The sequence below is a fragment of the Bison bison genome, unplaced genomic scaffold, assembly GCF_000754665.1.
Source record: "Bison bison bison isolate TAMUID 2011002044 unplaced genomic scaffold, Bison_UMD1.0 scf7180017864247, whole genome shotgun sequence".
Lineage (NCBI taxonomy): Eukaryota > Metazoa > Chordata > Mammalia > Artiodactyla > Bovidae > Bison > Bison bison.
In genome coordinates this window covers 416-18505 of record NW_011494819.1, presented here as the reverse complement: position 1 = coordinate 18505, position 18090 = coordinate 416, and the positions used below count along the sequence as shown (strand labels likewise).

The following is an 18090-nucleotide window of genomic DNA, read 5'->3' as shown; positions in this document are numbered from 1 at the left end:
GGACTGTGAAGAAAGCTGAGCGCCAAAGAATTGATGCTTTTGAACTGTGGTGTTGGAGAAGACTCTTGAGAGTCCCTTGGACTGCATGGAGATCCAACCATTCCATTCTAAAGGAGATCAGCCCTGGGTGTTCCTTGGAAGGAATGATGCTAAAGCTGAAACTCCAGTACTTTGGCCACCTCATGCGAAGAGTTGACTCATTGGAAAAGACTCTGATGCTGGGAGGGATTGGGGGCAGGAGGAAAAGGGGACGACAGAGGATGAGGTGGCTGGATGGCATCACCGACTCGATGGACGTGAGTCTGAGTGAACTCCGGGAGTTGGTGATGGACAGGGAGGCCTGGCATGCTGCGGTTCATGGGGTCGCAAAGAGCAGGACACGACTGAGCGACTGAACTGAGCTGAACTGAACTGCCCCTTTGGAGTACTGAGTTCCACAGTTTCAGGTTCACAGCCCGCTTCCCTTTACAGATGCTAATTTTGTTTCTATCAAGCTTCTAATTCTGCCAACCTTCATATCAGGAGGAGATCAGATAAACAAGTTGACTCTTTTTTCAGATTCAAGATTTAAGGACATGCCCCTCCCCCAGCGTTTGCCTTTTGTAGGCAAAGAGCCCCGAGAGTTGTATTTGGTCATCATGGTGCAAAGTCCCCACCTCTGGTCATTTTGAAAGCTACTGATAAATGGAATGTTGCCTGTCATATGAGTAAACAAAGGATGTCACAGTGTCAGAGACTGCAGCCCTCTAATGTGAGCCCTGAGGAAACTTGGGAAATCTTGTGATATCTAGCCCTAGATAGCTGAGGTGTATATCAAAGGAATGATTTCAGTGAGCCCATACTCTTGCATCTTCCCATATGCTGAAAAGCCAGAAAAGTCGGAAAAGTGCCAAGTTCCTTAACTTGGGATATCTGGTTTCCTTCAATTAGCAATAATCTTTTGAAGTTCAGACTATCTACCTTTCGTTAAAAAATTTCTATATAACCTGGTGCCCCACACCTCATTTCCTCCCAGCAGCTCTCTCAGTTACTTGAGATGCTGACTCCCGGACTTGAAGTCTTACAAATTCCCACCAAATAAAACATAACTCAACATTTAGGTTGTGAATATATTTTTTTAAAACTCTCTGGCTTTTATGCTCTCAGAATTCCATCTGTTATATAACACAGGGGACTCAGCTAGATGCTCTGTGATGACCTAGGTGGGTGGAATCGGGGTGGCAGGTGGGAGGGAGGTCTAAGAGGGAGGGGATATATGTATTGTTAGAGCTGATTCACTTTGTTATACAGCAGAAACTAGCACATTGTAAAGCAATTACACTCCCAATAAAAATACAGAAGAAGTGAAAAAGAAAGAATTGTATTTGTTGAAGAAAAACTTTAAACCACTAACACTCGAAAATTTCACTCACCACCTTTAGACGGGACGCCGGGCGTACTTCCGGCGATACAGCTCATCCACTCGCTCCAGGTACCAAGTGCCTGGGAAAAGGCTGTTCTTATCACCAGGTGGTGAGAAATTCACTGTGGAACCAGAAGGGAGGCAGTATTCACAAAGGGCTCTATGGGGCTGAGGAAGAGAAAATGGTAACTAGAGCTTCATGTGGCGCTCTCCTGGTTGTGCTATAAGGGGTGGTGAGGTCGCCTTGTCTACCCCCAGCAGAACTCTGGGCTAGCAGAAGAACCAGAAGCGGCTGTCCTGTGGCTAGTACCTAAGACTTGTTGACTAGAAACTTTATTATAGGATATGCCGCTTTCCTACAGTAAACAGGCCCTTCTTCCATTGAAATCGTCATCATGTCCTTCTACCAAAGGCACCGAGCTTGAGGGGCACCCCAGAGCATACTGTTTTCTAATAGACACTTCGTTCCTAGCCCTGAGTTTTCCAATTCTGATTCTCTGTAGTATTTCAAAGCTTTGTCCATTAACATTCATTTCAGAGGCCTTATTTTTATTTTAATTGTCTTCTTTTTTGGTCTAACATGTCCCCGGTTCCAGATAAAAACTGACTAATTACTAAGTTTATGGGTTTTTTTTTGGAACATTCTCAGTTCCATAACTTCAGTCTTCTTTTCAGTGCAAATCATGGGTCCCAAGTTTTGCTTGAAAAAATATGGTTACCCTGGTTTTAAAATCACCATTTGGTTTCTCCAGTCTTAAATTTAGCTTTGGTTTACTTTTCCTTTGTTGCTTTTTAGGGGCAGTATTTTGTTTTATATTTGGTAAGGAAAGGGGGCAATTGGAAGGAAATGGTAGTATTTGCCAATAACATCATTAATTAATTCATTCATTAATCTCTGGCAATCCTGCAAAGTGTATGATTTTAGAAAGGAAGCAACTCAGAAAAGTTCAATAATTTTCTCAAAAATAGAGGGCAAGTGTCACAGGTCAGTTTAGACTTGGATTTCTGGCTCCAAAGTCTGGGCATTTTCAACCATTGCTTAGATACCATCAATATTTTCAAAGCCCATACACCTGGCTTCCCTGGGACTTCATTGTCCAGTATGTATCCTGTTTTGGGTGGCTATCTGTATTTTGTACTGGGAAGCCACATGCTGCCTCCTACCTCTTCCCAACTCTGCCTTCTGCTTCCCCACTCAGTCTGTCCCCCTATGCACCAAACAACCCTTTCCCCCAATCATATATCATAGAAATCATCACTCTCACGTGCTATATTCTAGACTTCTGATGAATTCCTGACACTCAGCTACTGGCATAGAAGCTGAGAAAAATTGCCTTTTCCTCCTCTCTTTCCACCTTTTTTTTCTTACTCTTGTGGTAGTATTGTTCTCTTTGGTTCATTATTTCTGTGAACTCCTCAGGAGACACACGCTTCCGGGAGGCAAGACGTTTCTGCAGGTCTGATGTACTGGATACCAGCTTCTCCAGCGGGGAGCCTGGGAAGCAAAAGCAAGACCCGTAAACTTACATCATTGTCATCACTGCTACCAATCACGAGTCCAATATAGAGTCAGCTCCGTGGGAGCTGATGCTCCAAGGAAAAGTGCTCAGTGTATGGCTTAGAATGTCAAGAAATGATCAAGATCATCAAACACAGCATTAGCAAAACTAAGGCAGACCTTCATTTAGTCAAGGTGTATCCCATTTAGTATTTTGATGTACGCCCTTGATTACATCCATCATAAAATAATCAGCACATGTTTACTGGATATCTCAAACCCATCAACTTCTCTTTAACCAGTTGTAATCAAACCATGACTACCTCTCGCCTAGACTATTTGTTGAAACAAACTAACTGGTTTCCCCATATTCACCTTTGTTCCTCAACAGTCTAGTCTCTAATCAGTAGCCAGGGAAGTTCTTCGAATACATAAAATAGACAAACTTATTCCATTGCTTAAATCCCTTTAGGGCTTTCCTTTGTTCTTGGTCACAACATAATTCTGTCAAGATGGGAGCTTTAGTAGTGGTGAAGCAGAAAACGGTTTCTTTTACCAGATGAAACTGGCCAGAAGTGCCTGAACAAAAGACTGGACTCACCCGGAGAAGCATCCTCGGACACCCGGAAAGAAAAGAAACTTGCTGCCAAACCAGAGCCATAAGAGAAGGCACCGATCCTGGAGCCAGCCAAGTCTTGGGCAGAGTGACTGCAGGGAGAGAGATCAAAGCCCAGAAAAACACATCAGTGTTATATTCTGCTCTGCAAATAAACCACCGATCTAGTCAGCCCCTTGCAACTAGAAATGGGCTCTGGGCACTCTGCACAAAGAGGGAGTTTTGGAAGATCCTAGGAGTGGGCCCAAAAGGAAGAAAACTCGCCAAGAGGAGAACAGCTAAAATCCAAGATACTGAAGTCACAGTGAGCACAACAGAATTTCTGGAATATAAAAGGAACTTTTCCCTACCTGTGAAGACAAGACGAATTCAGTGAACTCTGAAGTTACCTCCAAGTAGGGGTCAGACCACTGGATTCACCTCAAGGCTCCCATGTTGACTGGCAATGCTTCAGCAGTTGTAAATTTTTAAATTATCTCCTTGTTAGTAATAATCTGAACAAGTCCAATCATACATGTATATATTTTTTCTTATGTTATATACATGTACTATATTATAAGTATTTCCTTATAAACTCCACAAAATTGAATATCTATAAAAATAAAAACTATCACTGGGGCACCTGCTGAGCTTTTACTGTTTTAATTGCTTTTGACATTTAACATTCATCAAAATTTTAGATGGTAGGTATTGTTATTACACAAATTTTATAGTTGGGAAAAATGAGGACCGTAATAGTCATTTTTCCAAGGTCAAAGTTAGTAAGTGGTAAAGAGATTTGAACATAAATTGTGGGTTCGAAAACTAGACTCTCTTAATCACAATGCTTTACTGAGTACAGACATTTTAAATGGATGAAATAAAAATATGCATAAAAATTCTCCTATTTTCTTGATATATCCAAATAGATCTTGCACGCCTGCTGGCATGACACATGCATTTCAGTTTGGAAAAAGCGTTAGTCGTGTCCAATGTATTGCAAACCCAAGGACTCTAGCCTCCCAGGCTGTTCTGTCCGTGGAGTTCTCCAGGCAAAGATACTGGAGTGAGTAGACATCCCCTTCTCCAGGGGATTCTTCTCTCCCCAAAGATCACACCTGGGTCTCCTGCATTGCAGGCAGATTCTTTACCATCTGAGCCACCAGGGAACCACTGTTTAATACTGATGGTCGATCTACCTACACATACACCTTTGAAATACATTTCTTTCATTTTCCTTCCTTCCTTCTTTTTCTTTTTGAAAAAATTCTGTACGAGTAAAGGAATGAAACTTGGTTGACCCTTCAGACCAGAGGCCAGATTTAAGAGGAGGTAGGGACAGATGCAGTACTCACTGGGCCAGAAGTGAGGCCAGGCATCCATATAGGGATGAGGTGTACATATTCCCGTTGTACGTGGAGAGGTAGAGGGAGTTCTTGGTTTTCTTATTGAACATGTTCAGAGAGGCTTTTAGAAATGCTTTGTCTACATCCTTATTGGTGTAGGTGTCTTCCAGCTTTAGTCCCCTGTGAGGCAGCCAAAGAAACAGGCCATGTGAGAAGCCACATGAAGGAAGAAGGCAGCAAGCAGAAAGTATAACCGCTACTGGAGAGAAGACTTTGGAACACATGTTTTTATTATAGAATATTCGGAAATACAGAAAATATAGAGGAAGCATCACTAATAGTCTTGCTGCTCAGAGAGAAAGCATCAGTCATAGTTTTCTTATGGAATCCATTCCAACTTTTATAGTCTGTTGAAAAATAAAACCATGCTATCCATTCTGTTTAGCATGCTTTCTTAACTAATTTTCTTTATATCATGAAATCATCTCCTTTAGCATTATTTTTAAAGACTGCAGAATAGACCGTGATAGGATGTACCCCTCTTTAACCAAACTCCCCATTTCTATCCTCATTAGCTGAAGCAGTGAATAGCTACATGTTATTTTTTTTTTCATGAAACAAACATTTTTTCTCCATTAAAAACTTTTTTATACAATTTAAAAAAGTTATTGTCCATTTACAGTTATTACAAAATGTTGGCTATATTCCCCATGTTGAACAATACATCCTTGTAGCCTATTTTATATCATTGTATATCTATTGGAGTGTACTACTGATATCTGTCTGTGCTCAGGCACTCAGTTGTGTCTGACTCTTTGTGACCCCATGGACTGTAGCCCGCCAGGCTCCTCTGTCCATGGGGATTCTCCAGGCAAGAACACTGGAATGGGTTGCCATGCCCTCCTCCAGGGGATCTTCTGACCCAGGGATGGAACCTGCATCTCTGGTGTCTCCTGCATTTCAGGCAGATTCTTTACTGCTGAACCACCAGGAAAGCCCGATATCTAGCTGATGGAGTAGTGATCCACTGTATATCTAAACCACATCTTCAATCGTTCATCTATTGATGGACACGGGTTGCTTCCACATCTTGGCGATTGTCAATAATACTGATCTGAACATCAGAGTGCAGGTATCTTTTAAAAAAATTTTTTTTTCCAAATGTATACCCAGGAGTTAAATTTCTGGGTCATGTGGTAGGTTTTTTTTTTTTTTGAGAAATAACTACATGTTCTTTTAAACAGGTGAAATTACTGAGCCAAAGTTATAAACATCTTTAAGGCTTTTGATTCGTGTTTCCCTATTACTTCCCCAAATCCGTCCACTATTGCTCATTTTCTCATAGCCTTAGGTCTGGGTATTCAAATTTTTTAAAGGCTATGTAAAGAAAACATTGGGCTTCCATCCTAGTTCAGTTGGTAAAGAATCTGCCTGAAATGCAGGAGACCCAGGTTCAATCCCTGGGTTGGAAAGATCCCCTGGAGAAAGAAATGGCGACCCACTCCAGTATTCTTGCCTGGAGAATCCCCAGAGACAGAGGTGCCTGATGGGCCATAGTCCATGGTGTTGCAAAGAGTCAGACACACTGAATGACTAAGCATGCACATAAAGAAAACATTGTTTATATGCATTACTAATGGGCATGCACATTTAAAAATATGCATATGTGCATTTCTTCCCTGAGGAAATTTCTTGTCCATATCTTCTATTTAGTGGGTTTATCTTATTACTGATGAAACTTTCATATATTAAAAATATTAGCCTATTATTTTTGGTATATGTTAAAATTTTTTCCATGGGGCAAGTCTTAGAAGTAGTGTTTGTACTAACTTTGCTGTTTTGGTTAGTTAATAGCAGGGTTAGCAGTAGTAGTTAGAAATGGGGACAGATGTTGGTAGAATACTCTAAAACTTGAAATGAGAAGATACCAAGAAGAAAGGGAAAGATTCCCTTCCCAGTGAGATCTGTTTGTGTTGGTTTCTTTTTTTCTAAATGCCTTGGAGTATTGCATCAATAAACAGCATTCTCCCTGCTTTATTGACATCCAAGGAGGGGGAGTATGCTGGACTATCCCTTTTTCATAGATGAGGGGGTGGAGGCAACAAGTTAGACATTCTTTAAGGCAATGGCAAGTGAGAATGAGACCAGGCTTTCCCCAAGTTGCCATCCTGCACTGTGATTATTTGCTTCTAGGTGTTTCTGTGTAGACTGTGATATCCTCTAGGCAGGGAGCATGGAGTCACACCCACTTTTATGTCCCTAGAGTTTCATATGATGCCTGACACACAGTTGATATTCATAACATGTTTATTGCCCAAATGATTTAGGCACACTCCCTTTCCCTTTTTCTTATTCTCTGAAACTTTTTAGTCACCTGATTGACAAGTGCCAGCAGGGTCCCTCTGCTCTCTGAGATACAAGGTGAGGTCCTTATGTAGACAATAACCCAGTAACCCACACGAGGACTTGATGTCATTTCTACTATGTTAGAGGATTGTTGTTTTTACCTCACAGGAGTGACTAGTCGTCCAGGTTCAAGGCATGAGGAAGCCCCTTCGTTCTCACCCCTCATGAGCCTCTAGGCTCCTCCTGAAGAGGACTCACCTGAAGGCCTCCAAGCCCTTGTAGATGCCAGTTTGTGTGTCACCACTGGCCAACAGGAAGTCATTGAACATCAGGCGGGCCAGGGATTTCTGGACTAACTTGCAGAAAGGCGTGTGAAAAATCATATACTGCACATCATCGAGAGTGAAAGGCCGATCGATGCCAGCTGGAAGAAGAAGTATGAAAGCAAGGATGCCGTGTGTGCTAAGGCCTCCCAGAGAACGAGCTCCTACCTTCAGTGAACACACAGTTTGTTCATTTTACAAGCATTTTACTAAGCACTTTCCCAGGTGGTGCTAGTGGTAAAGAACCTGCCTGCTAACATGGAGATGTAAGAGATGTGGGTTCAATCCCTGGGTCGGGAAGATCCCCTGGAGGAGGGCTCAGCAACCCACTCCAGTATTCTTGCCTGGAGAATCCCCATGGACAGAGAAGCCTGGCAGGCTACAGTCCACAGGGTTGCAAAGATTTGGACAGGACTGAAGTGACTTTGCATGCACACTACTCATAAAATAGGAAAAGAAATAAATGTTTTCTTCCTTTCTGCCATTGCCAACTTCTGTGACAGATAATTCCTCAAATCAACCTCATATTGTATTATTTTCTCTATTTTCCAGAGGAGAAAACAGGGTCTCCAAAATACGAAGCTAAGTTACATGTTCGAGGTCACTCAGCTTGAAAACAGCTGATTTTGGCTTTAGGTTCCAGTGTCTCTGTCTCTACACTCCAGACCTTCTTTCACTCCAAAGGGAAAAGCAATGCGCTCTCTGCCCTTAGGAAGTTAACAGTTTGGTGCTGAGATTCAAAGCAGCATTGATCAAATTCCATATGAGAATGAGGGGTAAAATTAAAATGTCATGAGTTCAGAGGGTGCCAGAGCAATTGTAGTGGTTTAATTGCTAAGTCATGTCCAACTCTTTGGGACCCCATGGACTGTAGCCCACCAGGCTCAGCTGTCCATGGGATTTCCCAGGACAGAATACTGGAGTGGATTGCTATTTCCTTTTCCAGGGAATCTTCCTGACCCACGGGTTAAGTCTCCTGCATTGCAGGTGGACTCTTTACCGTCTGAACTACCAATTAGCCAGTAGAAATTTTACAATGGGTGGGCAGAGGCTGAGAGGTCTAAGTTGACTCCTTTCTCATGGGGGCAAACTGCATCCCACCCAGTGCAGTGGAAAGGGCCAAGATGCTTTAGGCCACCCCTAGAGCATCCGTGCTCTGATGCTTCAGCACATGCCTTTTCCCACGCTGAAACCTGCCTTTTTCAGACCCAGCTAGGCATAGCCAAATAGGTAAGAACCCTTTGTATTTATTTATTTTTTAAGGTAGGTAAGTTTCTCGGTAGTTTTAAAAATAAGATTTGTTTCTTATCTGATTATGAAATTGGCACATATTTTTTAGCAGGAAACTTCAGAAACTAAAGGTGAAAATAAAATTAACTTGAAAAGCTACCATGCAGAGAAAGAGATTTACTGATAACACTTAAGTATATTGAAAATATAGGTAAGAATTTTCAACATCAATCAGACTTTAAAAGGTGGCAAACTATAAACTGAGTCAAATCACTCCTGACTTCAACAGAAATGAATCCTAGCATCCACAAGACATGGTCACTCTGACTCACACACTACCTTCCCAGATGGCTGACACCTACAAGCTTCAGCTATGGCTTAGGGTTGTTTACTTTCTTTCACTCAGTTCAAATTAAAGGCAATTTCATATTTGACTTTGGATGACTTCCAAAGGGACTTCAGCCTAGACCCAGGAAAGCATGTAAGTAGAAGATATGAAATAATTCTCTTGAGATCATTTGCAAAGGAGAAAAGAGTCCTTGTCTTAAGAGTTTAGGACACACTCTCAGCCTCATGTAAGTAGAGTCCGTGACTTCGGCCCTCTGAGCCCCATACCTTGCTTCCACTGTTTCTCGATCTTTTGACGGTAGAATGCGTAGCATTTGTCCAGGGCCCGTAAGTAGCACTGGATGGAGAGCTTCCCATCCACCAGTGGGTACTCTGAAGTCACATCTGGTTTGTAGAAGTCGTACACATTCTCCATGTGGGTTCCTCTAAGCCCTGGTGAGGCACACAGAGGGATTCAGAAACTGCACAGTGCAGCCCACATTGAGCAGAGAGGGTGGGAAATCCCTGTACAAGCAACCCCCTGGTCTTTATCTGTCTCATGCCCTAAGCCCAAGGCCTACTGATTATCCCTCAGGTGTTCAAAGGGAGTTAATTAGATGAATGTCTTTTTATAAGTGAGATGTATATTTCTATTTCCACACCTATATGGGCTTAAAGAAATCTGGAACAGACTCCAAAAGTCTCAAAGGAAAGCTCTTACTTTATATCCAACTATTTTCTTTTATTTTCAGTGGTCAGTTTAGCTCCCAAAGGGTCCTTGTCAGCAGCACAAATGCCATTCAATCCAAACACCATTATCCTGATGTGTGATGGTATAGATGAAGCCACCTTGCTGATCCTTCTCTTCCCTTTCTCCCTGCCCTCTGCTCCCCAGTCTAGTCTTTTGAAGGCAAGCAGTTTCATCCTCAAGTCCATACTTCAGCCCTGAATATTCCAGTTGGAATTAAGAGCTAAGAGCTAAGCATTTGGCCATGCCATGCAGTCCCCGGGTACCGTGCTTACTGTACAGTGTACTACGAACCTCTCTCGAGGACCAGAGGGGCCTCGGGCCCAACCAGCATTGCCACAGCTCCAGCCCCGCCTGTGGGGCGAGCGTTACCACTGGGGTAGACTGCGATGTCCCCACAGACCACCAGTGCATAGCGACCTGTAAAGAGAAAAGAAATAATTATTATTACTGCCAAATCTCCAGTAGAGTGAAAGTCTCCTCTATGCCAGGCACAATTTTAGGTCCTGGCAATACATCACTGAACCAAAATAAAAATTCCTACCCACGTGAAACTTACACTCTAGTGAAGTGTAAATGACATTGCATTGGAAATGCAATGTCAAAACTCAGTGTTCTCTGACTCAAGCTGTAAAAATTCCTCATTTATTCAACAAAAAATTCATAAATCAGCACTTTTTAGGTTTGTACTCTTTGTAGTGCTATAGTGGAAATTCTTTCCAAATCACAGAAGGCCAAAGGATGGGAAGGAAACTAATATTTGAAATCCTAGACACCAGTTATCTTCAAACAATCCTTTAAACAATCCATTGAGTCAGGTAATGTCCACATTTGTAGAGGACGACATTGCCTTCCAGAGAATTTAGGTAATTTGTCTAAGGTCACCCATTTAGTGAATATGGAATTTTGTATTCAAACTCAGTTCTGACTGGATCCTAAACAAGGTGCTTTGAAAAATCGAGTACCACTTTCTTTGTGAGAAGAATTAATGTTCAGAAGGCAATGGCACCGCACTCCAGTAGTCTTGCCTGGAAAATCCCATGGACAGAGGAGCCTGGTGGGCTGCAGTCCATGGGGTCGCTGGGAGTTGGACACGATTGAGCGACTTCACTTTCACTTTTTACTTTCATGCATGGGAGAAGGAAATGACAACACACTCCAGTGTTCTTGCCTGGAGAATCCCAGGGACGGAGGAGCCTGGTGGGCTGCTCTCTGTGGGGTCGCACAGAGTCGGACACGACTGAAGCGACTTAGCAGCAGCAGCAGCAACCACATTTAATGTAGATGATCAATGAAACTACTTCTATAATGGGCAGATGATTATTCAATAAATAATTGTTGTCTTGAGTATTAGTTGTTACTTCTTCATTTAGTACTGCTTGCTCCTAAACGTGGGTATGTGGAAAAGACACGGCAGTACTTTTAGTATTCTTCCTAACCTGTCAGAAACAGTTATCTGCTCTTTATAGACAAGGGAATTGGGGCCCAGAGAACTTAAGTCACTCGCCTAAAGTCACACAGCTAATAGATGATGGGATAAGGATTTAGTCAGAATTCCAACCCAAATTTGCTGAAACCCAAGAATTTTCTGTTAAGACTGTTTAACCACGCCAACAAAACAGTATTTTTTCTCCCCAATTTTATATGTATGAATATAAAAATAATACATAAAAGTATAAGATAAATATATAATAAATAAACATAATATATATAAACAAAATTTATATGTTATATAAAATTTGGAAACTCTAGAAGAGTATTTATTAATACAAGCCATTAAGGAAGAGACCAGTGAATTTGATTATCTAAAAATGAAAACCTTCTATCAGAAATACAAAAGACAAACTGGTGATGTATTTATAATACAGCCAACAAAAAATTATTTTCCTTCATAGATAAATGTCTCATCAGAAAGGTATATAATAGGAAAATGGCCAATAAACATCATAAAAATATCAAAATTCTCTTATAATAAAAGGAAAATCAGTGATACTATACTTTACTTATTAAGCTGACAAAGATTAGAAAGTTTGAAGTTAGTACATTCCAACAATATAGTAGTACTTTTTGAAGAGCAATTTGGCACATTCTATCAAACTTTTTAATTAAACGATCCTGCAATTCCACTTCTAGGAATCTATTCTTACAACATATAGTTATGAGCATGCAAAGCTACTGTCTTAAATATTAACACTTTTTATAATAATTGCAAAAAATATACAACAATTTAAATATCCATCTATATGGGACTAAGGTTTGGTGTACCCATCAATAGAATTTATAATGTCTTTTAAAAGAATGAGGTAGACCTTATATGTATCTAGAGATATCTATAGAATAACCTCTAAGACATAGTAAAGATGAGGAATAATGTGTGCAATGTTAAAAAATGAGTAGATAAGTACAGGCTTACAGGTACATACATAGAAAATTTCTGAAAGAATCCATGGAAACTATGAGGATTAAATTCTGGAAATTGGTAATGGGGTAGCAAAATAAATTTTTTCTTTACTTGGAACCCTTTTGTCTATCTATGTACACACACACATATATACATATATGCTGTAGGTTTCATTTACCTTCATAATAAAAGGCGAGGAAAAATGAGGTCTCTCAGGTAGTTCAAGCCAGTACCACTCTCTCCTTCCCTCATACCCTGCTGTCTCTTTGGAGTGGTTCAAAACTTCTTGGTGCACTCCAGAACCACCTGCTTCCTTTGAAAGGTCCCAGGTGGATGGTTGGCCATTTCAGAAGCAGAAATCACATCTACACTGGCCTTGTCTGGTCTTGGAGGTTGCCATTAGGCTCAAACTTAAATATGCTTTTTGTGAAAGTACAGACTAACAATTCACTTCATAATGTTTGTTTAATATTTTTCCCAAGAAGATAACAGATTAAAGAAGGATGCATTTGCAGCTCTCTCCTGTGGAATACACAACCATTCAGCAGAATCTATTCATTTGAAATGACATGCTTAAAGCTGATAATGCCCCCAAATATAGGCTCTGATTCTTCACTAAAGGCTGGTGAGTGTCCCTTTAATTTGTATTCTCTAACCTAATGCTTGGTTTGACAGACTGGTGGTGTTGGTAGTGGGGTTGCTGGAGAAGTAATAATACAAATACCAAGCAAGAGCACTATAAGGACAGATTTGAGGATGTAGAGTCTGGAACATCGCAAATCAATGGAACTATTAATGGTGAGGCCATGCAGGGCAATCGGAAAAACACTAAATGGGTGTGTGGAATTGTACTGCCTTGCTGCACAAACAGAGAAAAATCCTTAAACTCTTCTTGGCCTCTATGTGGAGTACTGGATTAGATAATCTCTAAGGTCCCCACCAACATCGAGATTTCATAATTAATTTTTAAATTAATGCTTATTATGGTTTCTAAAGTTTTAAGTTCTAGTTTCCAACTTAGTAAATGGAGGGCCTTGTCTGTCCAGGAACTGTTTTCTCACATCTCCATTAATACCATGTTTAATCCTATCAGCCCTGGAAAGCAGGTAGGCAAATAAAAACTTCGAGTCTCGCAGAGGTTAAGGGACTTGTCATTAGTTACTGATAAAGCTAGGTTTCTAATTCTCCTAGGAACCAGGTGAGGGAGAGAGGGTAGAAATACCCTGTGTCATAGTCTATCCTGTGATTCTTTGGGTCTATTTTTACCAGGGTGCTTTCTCCTTAACACCTACACTTGTTTAAATCTTTTAACATCACCAATCTCTTTGTCTCTTAGAGACTTATGAGAAACCTTAAAGAAACAGGAACACTGAAGTGGGAAATACACTGAATTTGGTTTGGTTTCTTGTTCCCGCCACACACAACATGTAAATTATTAGATTCTCCATTTTTTTTATCCATAAAACAGGTATGATATCCACTTTCTAGGGTGTGATGAAGACTCAGTGAATAGCTATGTGAACATGCTCCCTGAGTAACTGTAAGAAACCATCCAAGTCTGAGGGGTTGATGTCACTGTGGTTGTTGGATGATCACAACAGCTGTGTGTGTGATGTATCCTTTCTTTGGTGGATGAACCTACCCGGGGAACAGAGAAGCAAAACTGAGGCTTCAGCATCTACCCCAGCTCGCTTCTTACATAAGGCCTCTGGCAGTACATACCATCCCAGGAGCTGGATTCCATCCAGTTGGCAGCATTGAAGAGGGAGGCAGTGCCACCATAGCAGGCATTGGTGGTATCTATGCCCTCAATGTCAGTGTTGCCTGAATCCTGGAAGAGCTCCATAAGCACTGTTTTGACAGCCTTGGACTTATCGATGATGGTCTCAGTGCCCACTTCCAGGCGGCCCACAGAGTCCCAGGGGAGCTGCGTGCGCTCCATCAGCTGTTGCACCACCGTCAGGCACAGGGAGTTGACATCCTCCTGGACTGAGCAGAAGCCCATCTGGGTCTGGCCCAAGCCCACGGTGTACCTCCCTGCCTCCACTTTGTTAAACTTCTCCAGCTCTGTTTGGTCCACGTATTGGGCTGGAAAGTAGACCTCCATGGCAAGAATACCCACATCCTTTGGCCAAGTATCTGTTTTGGCCAAGGGGACAGCCGGAACTGTAGAAAAACTGTAACAGAGAAAACAATCAAAATTCCGTGAATGGTCTCTAGCTAGTTTCCTTAAAAGACAATACAGCAATCATTTCATTCATTTTTTAAAATATATTTTGAAGATATGAGATAGATACAAATTTAGGATTGTTCTATTTTTAGCAGATGAATACAAATTTAGAATTGCTGTATTTTTCTGTTTAATTTACCCTTTTATCCTTGGTAACTGTCCCTTTGGTATTTTTATGGCTAAATACATGTGGAACAAGCAAAGGCTGTGGGAATATAGAAGGCTGACGGGCAAATTCTATTTTTTCTTTTTAATTTTTGCCTATACCCTGTGGCATGTGGGACCTTAATGCCCCGACCAGGAATCAAACTCACACCCTCTGCCTTGGAAAGCAGAGTCTTAACCACTGAACCTCCAGGGAAGTTCCAAGGGCAATTCTAAATGGAAACAGAGAAAAAGTGGAGAAAGGGTCAGTAAGGAGGGAAGAGATAAACTTTCTTTCCTGGACCCACCACCCCTTTTCAATCTGGATTCCTAATCCGCCTGGAGATCTGCAATTTCTCTTTCTAGCTAGCAGTAAAGAACTCACCAAGCACATCTTCCATTGTTTCATATAAAAGTACCTGAAAGCTGGTTACTTTAGAAATATTTTTAATTTTCCAGATGTTGAAAGCAAGGCAAACATTGGTGAAGTGTTATGCCCAGGGTAACTTCTTAGTCTCTCATGTGTTAGAAATATTCTGCCCTGGGTCTTCCCTTGTGGCTCAGTGGATAAGAATCCACCTGCCAATGCAGGGAACATGGGTTTGGTCCTTGCTCCGGGAGTATCCTTCCTGCTGCCCAGCAACTAAGCCAGTGCCTAACTACTGAGCTTGTGCTCTAGAGCCCAGGAATGGAAGTTACTGAGCCCACAGGCTGCGACTATTGAAGCTCCAGTGCCCTGGAGCTTGTGCTCCGCAACAAGAGAAGCCACCGCAATCAGAACCTTGCTCACTGCAGAGAAGAATAGACCCCACTCACCACAATTAAAGAAAGCCTGAGAGCAGCAATGAAGACCCAGTGCCGCCAATAAATGCATGAATCTTTTTTTTTTTTTTTAAGAAATATTCTGTCCTTTCAGTCCTGAGTGCCGCCAGATTCCTTTGACTTGCATCTGGCTACAGAATTCTTGATGGTGGAAGTGATACAACGGCTCTGCAGGCTTATCAGTTTAGCTCTATGCCACAGAAATTGTAGTTCAGATGGAATGTATCCATCCATCATCCTTAGGACTCAGGGCTTCTCTTAACGCCAGTTTTTCTGTAACACAGGTCATTTTGAAGGACTGCTGGGAGGCAAAAAGTGGATCATGTGATCACAAGATAGTGAGTCTAAGTGATAAATGCTTATTCCTATCAGACAAGGGAAGATCGAAGTTTAGTTCTCTGCCCTATTTATTTGGTGCCACTCAAATAAGTGGAGTCTATACTCTCAAATGTTTGTGGAGGAGCTCCCAGTACTAGGAACTAATAGCTAGCCGGATCTCAGTCCTGTGCTTGACTGGATTTCCCCTCATCCTCATTCTCTCTATGTCTTCTCTAAGCTCACTCCATTCCTCTCCCCAGTGAGAAATCTCAAGTATCAAGGAAAGGTTCCAAGAATAAGTCTCTTGGTAACTTTTGTAACTGTCTTTGTAGGAGATTATTACTTGGAAATAGATTCCAGAGCCTTGAAGAAAAGATGTAGATGTTTCCAGAAACATAAGAGTACAGGAGTTAAGAGTATGCATCTAATCATGTACTTTCTGTGAATGATAATACATATATATATGCATTAATATACAATATTTGTTGTTCTCTTTCTGATTTAATTCACTCTGTATAACAGACTATAGGTCCATCCACGTCTCTACAATGACCTTATTTCATTCCTTTTAGCTGCTGAGTAAAGACCCTGATGCTGGGAAAGATTGAGGGCAGGAGGAGAAGGGGATGACAGGATGAGATGGCTGGATGGCATCACCGACTCAATGGACATGAGCTGGGTAGGCTCCGGGAGTTGGTGACAGACAGGGAGGCCTGGCATGCTGCAGTTCATGGGGTTGCAGAGTCGGACACGACTGAGTGACTCAACTGAACTGAACTGAATATTTATAGAGAATGGGCTTGTGGACACAGCAGAGGGTCAGGGGAAGGAAGGTTGAGACGAACTGGGAGATTAGGATCGACACATACACTACCATGTGTATAATAGCTAGCTAGTGGGAATGTGCTGTTTAGCACAGGGAGCTCAGCTCTGCACTCTGTGATGACCTAGAGGGGTGGGATGGAGCGGGGTGAGAAAGAGGCTCAAGAGGGAGGATATATATGTATACATATAGCTGATTCACTTCATTGTACAGCAGAAACTTACTCAACATTGTAAAGCAATTACACTCCAATAAAAAAGAATACTATAAAGACACGAACATAGAGAACAATATATGGATACCAAGGAGGAAAAGAGGCATGGGATGAGTTGGGAGATTGGGATTGACACCATTGAAACTATATATAAAATAGGTAACTAATGAGAGCCTACTGTATACCATGGGAAACTCCACTCAATACTCTATGGTGATCTAAATGGGAAGGAAATCCAAAAAAGAGAGTATACATGTATGTGTATAGCCAATTCACTTTGCTGTACAACAAAAACTAACACAGCATAACAACTATACGCCAATAAAATTTTTTTTAAATAAATAATTAGAAAGCAAACAATAGCTTTGTTTAGTATAAAACTGGTTTTGTTCTGGTGTTGCTTGGTTCAAGAACATGCACCAAACTTCTTTTTCTTTATTCCCTCTCGCTTCTTTTGTGTCTCAAAATTAGTTATTACATGCTAGGCACTGTGCCATGGAGGGCTGTGGGGGTGGAGGGAATGGGAAGAAAGAAGGCAAGGTTCTTGGGAGCCTCCTCAACCAGTGGGAGGAATGAGATAAGCACATACATACTATGTAACCCAGCTGAGAGTCAGAATGTGCTAAAGGTCACAGAAAAACCCACAGGAGTTCAAAGGAAGCAGAGATCTGTGTGTGGGAGGATCAGGAATGGTTTCAAGGAAGGGACTAGATCTGAAGTCAACCTTGATGCGTGAGTCGAGTTTCTGCTGATGAAGAATTGGCAGGGGGGCTACAGAGGCAGTGCCATAGCAGGTGGTGATTGACCAGGTGAGGATACCTGGAGCAGAGAGTGAAGGGGAGCAGGGGGATAACACAGGAGAAAAGCAGGTGGGGAGCCATGAAGTGGAGGGCACAGTTCTCCCTTAATTTTAAAGGTGGTGAAGCCCTCCGGGTTATGGAGCAGTCCTTCTGGTAGATTTAGAGCCGATGCAGGTTGGGTTAGAGGGAACAGACACACAGAGAAAAGGAGAGCCATAAGGAGCACTCTTAATACCCATCAGGCCATGGAAAATGGGTTGAACCATGCGTACACTAAAAGGGAAATGTGAACCCTGATTCCAAGTGTTTGAACCCAGCAGGTCAGAACTGGGGCAGGCTGGTGAGGACTGAGGTCTGTCTCCTGGAGGGCAGCCAATGATTGCTTATTGAAACAAGCAGGGAGGAGCCAAGATGGCGGAGGAGTAGGACGGGGAGAACACTTTCTCCCCCACAAATTCAGCAAAAGAGCATTTAAACGTCGAGTAAATTCCACAAAACAACTTCTGAATGCCGGCAGAGGACA

General features: G+C 41.8%; 1 protein-coding gene across 1 annotated transcript in view; it reads right to left on the bottom strand.

The window, feature by feature from the left end:
* Positions 1–14393, bottom strand: part of HMGCS2 (3-hydroxy-3-methylglutaryl-CoA synthase 2 (mitochondrial)) — a gene marked incomplete at its 5' end in the record, with an annotated part of 18876 nt that extends 4483 nt beyond the window's left edge. The window contains 8 exons of the mRNA XM_010847222.1: positions 1413–1524; positions 2772–2897; positions 3502–3608; positions 4851–5021; positions 7446–7611; positions 9356–9520; positions 10110–10235; positions 13939–14393. Of these exons, the coding sequence (XP_010845524.1) occupies positions 1418–1524; positions 2772–2897; positions 3502–3608; positions 4851–5021; positions 7446–7611; positions 9356–9520; positions 10110–10235; positions 13939–14393 (1423 nt within the window). The remainder of the gene's footprint in view (positions 1–1412; positions 1525–2771; positions 2898–3501; positions 3609–4850; positions 5022–7445; positions 7612–9355; positions 9521–10109; positions 10236–13938) is intronic.
* Positions 14394–18090: the final 3697 nt, after the last annotated feature.